General features: G+C 42.5%; 2 protein-coding genes across 6 annotated transcripts in view; one reads left to right on the top strand and one right to left on the bottom strand.

Moving 5' to 3' along the window:
- The first annotated feature begins 259 nt into the window (after positions 1-259).
- On the top strand, positions 260-3738 carry SEC61G (SEC61 translocon subunit gamma). Its single transcript, XM_056336208.1, has 4 exons — positions 260-414; positions 1394-1493; positions 2654-2756; positions 3632-3738. Exons 2-4 carry the CDS (start codon positions 1400-1402, stop codon positions 3639-3641), a joined length of 207 nt encoding a protein of 68 aa, XP_056192183.1. The 5' UTR covers positions 260-414; positions 1394-1399; the 3' UTR covers positions 3642-3738.
- Positions 3739-4045: 307 nt separating this feature from the next.
- TPK1 (thiamin pyrophosphokinase 1) overlaps positions 4046-6000 on the bottom strand; it is a 313220-nt gene continuing 311265 nt past the window's right edge. For 4 of the 5 annotated variants that reach the window (XM_056336203.1, XM_056336207.1, XM_056336201.1 and 1 more), the window contains one exon: positions 4046-5195. In XM_056336203.1, the coding sequence (XP_056192178.1) occupies positions 5077-5195 (119 nt within the window). In that variant the 3' untranslated portion in view covers positions 4046-5076. The remainder of the gene's footprint in view (positions 5196-6000) is intronic. The other variant, XM_056336205.1, reaches the window with a different exon arrangement.

The raw sequence follows: 6000 nt of genomic DNA, 5'->3' as shown, positions 1-6000 counted from the left end.
CGAGCAGCCGCCCCCCGGCCTGTCCTGCGAGGGGGGCCCGGCAGCCCCCCGGGGGGTTGCGGAGCTCCCCCCTTGAAGGACATGTCGGGGGGTGCTGCTGGGGCCCCCCTCCCCCGGCATGACATGCGGGGGGGGGGGGGGGCTGCGCCCAGGCTCCCCTGACGCGGCACCAGGCCGCACCGCCCTCCTCAGTAGGCCCCAGCCGGCCTTGACGCTGACGCAGCCCAGCTCACACACCGGAATGAAAAAACCCCAACCAACCAAAAAAAAAAAAACCCAAACAAAAAAAATCCCCAACCCCTCCCTCAAAATCTTCCCTTTTCTTCCTAAAACAAGCCCGCCCCGCCGCGCGGCGCGGTGACGTCACGGGCTGCCGCTGTTGTGCGACGTGGCCTTCAGCCGGCAGCGCAGGCGGTGAGGGTCCCTGAGGGGACGGGGGCTGAGGGACCGGCAGGGCCGGGGGGGGGGGTAGGGGTGTGTGGGGGTCCCTAGCCCTCCCCCCCGGGTGGGGGCGGGGGGAGCCTTTGGAGTGAGGCCGTCCCGAGGCGCGGGGCGCTGGGCGGGCCGGGCGTCGCGGGGAGGAGGCCTGGTGTCGCGGGGAGGGGGCCTGGTGTCGCGGGGAGGGGGCCTGGTGTCGCGGGGAGGGAGCCTGGCGCTGAGGGACCCCCGGCTCGGGGGGCCGTGGTGGTCGCGACCCGGTGTCCCGCCGGGGTGGCGGCGCTGGCAGGCGCTTGCGTTGGGAACGAGAACAGGCCGTGGTGTGTCTTTTTCAAATAAGCAAGTTTGGGCTTGGGGATGCGTGTGTCTTGAAACGGGTGGGATTTGGCTATTCGGATGCCTTCAGTAGTGCTCTCAGAAACCGGCATGGGGCATCGGCTGAAAGCAAACCGTGATGGAGCTGCTGTTTTCTCCTTTTATGCTGAAAGGCATAATTTTTCATATTTTTGCAGGCAGGCATAGGTCCTCGTGTCTATCTACTGTTAGAGAATCTTTATTTTCTGTAAAGTGCACGTATCTGTTAAATTCCAGTTAGGTTGGAATACGGTATTTTTTAGTTATTTTTAGTTATCATAAGTCTTTACAAATTTTGTTGGTAACTGACAATCTTTATTTTCTGTAAAGTGGACGTATCTGTTAACTTCAAATGTGGTATTCCAATCTAACTGGACTTAATATCTTAAGTCTTTACAAATATTTTTGGTAACTGACAGTGTCTTTTTTTTCTGTAAAGTGGACATATCTGTTAAAGTCCAGGTAGGTTGGAATACCACATCTGAAGTTATCTTAAGTGTTTACAAACTTTGTTGGTAGCTGCTGCTTCTGCTTGTGTAATTAAAAAAAATCTGTATTTCAGTATATACGTGGTGCCACCAATACAAATCTATCTTTGCAGGTAATCATGGATCAGGTAATGCAATTCGTGGAACCCAGCCGTCAGTTTGTAAAAGACTCCATACGACTGGTTAAAAGATGCACCAAGCCTGACAGGAAAGGTAAAGCACACAAAAAAACCCCAGAACACAATCCTTATTTCATCTTATATCTCTACCATGTATCTTTTCCACATGTGACTTACGTTGATTCATTTCTCAGCTGAATGTGTCTCAGCTTCCCATATGAGATTTAAACTTGAGCAGCTGTTCAAATATTAATGGACTTATGGTTCTATATATAATAAAGTCAAGTGTATCCTTTTCTGGTGTTTACATAGGTGCGTGAGTGGTACTAAAACTCACCTTATGAAATAGGCTAAGTAGCTGAAATTAATGACTTTGAGATGGGCAAGTAATAATTTTCATGCGTTAGGTAAACTGATCTGAGAAGAACTTTTGTGCACTTTGAAAAGAGAAATGCAATGATCAGGTTTGACTGATTGCTGTCAACTTGAGGAAGATTCTGGAGGAAGCTGCTTGTTACATGACCTTGGAGGATACACTTCATTTTAGGAGACTCAAAAGGAGCTAGGATTTCTTTTTGCAGTGCCCATTCAGTACTTCTCAGTTGTCAGCAACTGTTTGATTGAAAGAACTGTGTTGTTTAAAAGAGAAGGTTTGGGGAATTTTCGAAAGGCATTAGAGAGAAGCTATAATCATAACCAGAATGCACCTGGTTGTCCATAATGGTAGTAGTTATGATGCTTTATTCACGTGCTCAGGATGAAGTTTACTGACATCTTTTGAGATCGGTGAGGCACTTCATTGTCAGACTGGAGGGTTCTGAGGGGCTGTTGACCTTAGTCCACTTTGTGGTTGCTGTCTTAAAATAGTTGAGCATACCACTGAAGTAGTCTATTTTTACGGGGTCTTCCTGTCTTCCTGTGACAGACGTAATGCAGCTTTTCCATTTTTGATACTGTATTGGGGATTATGAAGGAAAAGTAATGGAATACAAGTTATAAATTTTTATGGACTGTGGGTATTTCTGATTCTGCTCATTGTTTAAAAAAACTGAGATCAGCCATGCTGTGTGGAAAGCAGCATCTTCTCTCTTAAAATCTCATCTGTCTTCTGAAAAAGTGTGTTTGTTTCTCAGTGTCAGTGCAGTTTGCTTTTGAACTGCTTCCTGTGTTAACAGTACCATTTTCCAAAGAGAGATCTCTCCTTTGGTCACTGTGGTGCACATCTCCTGTATGCCATATTTTTTGGGTTTGCAGAGTTCCAGAAGATTGCCATGGCAACAGCAATAGGCTTTGCGATAATGGGATTTATTGGTTTCTTTGTCAAACTGATCCATATCCCAATCAACAACATCATTGTGTAAGTAAATACGACCTTCAGTTTCATTACATTTAACTCCTGTTTTTACCTGTTCAATTTTAAATGGAGGATGTTAGCGAGCCCTGCAGGATCCACTTTGCTTTATTATCTGTGTATTTCACGTGTTCGCGTAATACAACAGGTATTACATGATTCAAAGGACTTGATCAGGAGTAGGTTGTTCATTTAGAATGCTGCAAAATAGTAGATCCATAGTTCTTCAGGGGTTTTTTTTTGAGTGTTCTGTTTAAAAACTGAACATCAAATACTTTTATTTCTAGTTCCTCTGTGTGTGTTTGACCATAGAACATTTACCTTTATTTGGATCTTATGTGCTCTTTACTGTTTCCAGTTTATAATTTGGGTATCCAAAGTAAAAGTATGGGTGGTAAGATAGAGAACACTGGGTGAGTGTGCTGGAGGGTAACAGGGCATGGAACAAAGTTGGTCTTGTTTTGTTTTACTGAGTGCTAGATGTGTTTGAAACTTTGTTTTATGTGTAACTGCATTCTGTAAAATACCTTTTGGAATTAATGTTGCAGCATAAAAAACCTGACCCTTAAGTTGACTGGCAGCCACAGTACTGACACATTAACGCTACCAATTAAAACAACGCAGATTCTCCAGAGCTGATACAATCCCTTTTCTAGCACTGGAAGAGGTTAAATGCTATTCTGTGACTGTGACTTGTGGCTTGCTTAGACCTGTAAGAGTGGTCCTCTAGGCAAGGAGAAGCTTTTGAAAATAGGAGATAAGCTGCAAGGGTAGTAATGTTTGTGCTAACAAGGCAACGGTGGGAGCATAAATTAGACTTCAGATGGGATCACTTCATCATACCTGATTAGTTGAAACTGATTACTTTGTTCTCTCAACAGAGGTGGCTGAATATTCATTGTGAAGAACAAGAGTTGTGACGCTTGCTGCAAGGATTTCACAGCTTTAACTTGTTTGCTATTAAACAAGCTCAGTTTGGGTTTTCAAACACTCTTGTCATCTTATTCCTCTTCTGAAGGGTATGCGAACATACCTGTCTACATTACAGGTTTTTGGCTTTTTTTAGTAGAATGTTTTAGTTGTTTTGGTTTAAGGCTTTGTCCAGTAGGGTATTGAAAACCTCCAAGGGTGACAACAGTACAGTCTCTTTACAGAAGCTGTTCCAGTGCTTAATTTACTGTTTAGTAAACAGCATTGTTCCAGAAAAAGTAGACAGAAAGAAAACAGCATTACTGTATCCTCTCAAGCGGTGATTTAAAAGTTTATCAGCTAGAATCCTCATCACTAATTTCTGGAATCACCATCATTACCCCTAATTCCTTTCTGCATTTGGAAGTCCTGTTAGGTTGTATTATGTACCTGACTGGAAAAAACCTTCCTCAAATAAAGGAACTTGCATTGACAGTCCTTATTCTGATGGCATAATTAAGAAAGCCAAACTTACCTGGTTATTGAGGTACACAGTTTGAGGTTAATGTAGTTGTCAGAGACACTAGGCAGTCCTTCCGCTAAGCGACAGCTGGCTCGTGCTGTTGGATAGGATACACACCTGATTGGGGTACTGGTTCTATAAGACAACTCCATGTAGAATAAAGGGCTCAGCATTTGTTGACCTGGAAGTTTCCATTATGAAATGATTGAGTATTTTGATTTTAAATACTAAGCCTGCAGAAACTCTGGTAGATTAAATGCTCTTTCTCCTCAGATTGAGATGAAGAGATTTATATTTCACTCCAAACAACTTCTTGTAAGCATCTGGTATTTGCAGAAGTTACAATGCTACTTCTATTACAGACTGAAAGCACTTAATACTGGGAAATTGGATATTGGTACTAGAGCAAAACTGAAGCTTCTTCAGGACACAAACTTGTTTCCTAAGTAGAAATGTTCAGTTACTACTCTTGAGAAACCTTCACCAGCACCTACATGTGTTACAAACCAGGACAGGAAAATGAGATTAACTACTCTTAGTGCTATCACAGTTATACTGTGTGCAGCAGTGTACTGTATTTCCTTTTGGTAAAAGGGGAAGAAAGGGGAAGAAATAGTTCAGTGTTGGAATAAAATACTTTGCAAAAACAGTCTGAGCTAACCATAGAGAAGCAGTATTGGGTGTCCTGATTAAGCAATGTGAGGTGCCAGAGTGAAATACTCATTTATTGCTACTGATCTTGGTTTGATTTCAAGTGACTTTTATTTCGGACTTGGTTTCCGTCCAGTACGTAAAACCAGTGCCTGCTTGTGTCTTTTGGAACAGCTTTATTGGCTTAATTCTGTGAAATTTTGCAGTAATATGAGTCAGATCAGAAGAGGCAGCTGTAGCTGATTATATTTTGATAGCCATTGTCCACAGCAAAGGCTTGTCTGTCTCAATGGTCACAATCCCGGAGTCATCGTAGGTGTTGGAAGTACTGACGAGTGTTCCAAACTTCAGCACCTGGTTAGCTAGGAAAAACAAAGAAGAGACTTAGTGGTAGTCCTGAAACAAATGCATTGATGTGCATTTATTGTAAAGACTGCTGCTCCCACAAAGGAAAAAAACAGCTGAGTAAATCAAACACAGATAAACAACATCTAAAATAGCTATGTTTAATATTAATTAGAAGGCTTGTGTGAACTATCTGATGACCTGTAGAAGGGAATAAATTAATACTTAATCCCCAAATTAGCATTTTGAGTTTAGAGCAGATTATTACAAAAGCAGATTGTTGAATATTCCCCAGAGTTTCACATCTGGAAACTTGCGTTTCATTAGCATCAGCTCAAGTACCAGTGCTAGACAAGGTATTTAAAGTAACATGAGGCAGAGGATCTTACTGTAGGTCCAAATATGGGATTTGCTTCAACTCGGCAGAAAGCCTGTAATCTCTTAAAACGGGAACAGTTCTAGAGCAAAGGTCACAGTTAAAAGAGGTATTATTTAACAGTTTTTGCTTTGAAGTAAGTGACTTGCATCTTTTCTTTGGTTGCCTACCTAGTGAGGTAGGTGTCTATGTGCATTAGAAACCAAGCAGTGTTACTCTAACAAATAGCTAATGTGAATTTTAGGAGATTTAACCCATCTAACAGTTTTAACGATAGTTCTGAAACTTCCATGACGTTTTAAACAACTGTTCTGTATTGTTTTAGCTGATGTGTTTTAAGGGTTACGTAGACTTTTAGAAGCTGAAACCAAAGATGCAAGCTGCCCCTAAACAAAAAAACCCAAATGCAGTTTATCTTCAACTTCCTCGCTTTTGGAGATGGCATT

The sequence above is a fragment of the Falco biarmicus genome, chromosome 4 (assembly GCF_023638135.1).
Source record: "Falco biarmicus isolate bFalBia1 chromosome 4, bFalBia1.pri, whole genome shotgun sequence".
Classification (NCBI taxonomy): domain Eukaryota; kingdom Metazoa; phylum Chordata; class Aves; order Falconiformes; family Falconidae; genus Falco; species Falco biarmicus.
This window is presented reverse-complemented; position numbering and strand designations above follow the sequence as displayed.

What these genes read in the sequence shown, in the direction of transcription:
- SEC61G (XM_056336208.1), top strand. Translation starts at nt 1,400, where the DNA reads ATGGATCAGGTAATGCAATTCGTGGAACCCAGCCGTCAGTTTGTAAAA. An exon ending in CACCAAGCCTGACAGGAAAG is followed by an intron (nt 1,494 to 2,653) that starts GTAAAGCACACA and finishes TTGGGTTTGCAG; the next exon opens with AGTTCCAGAAGATTGCCATG.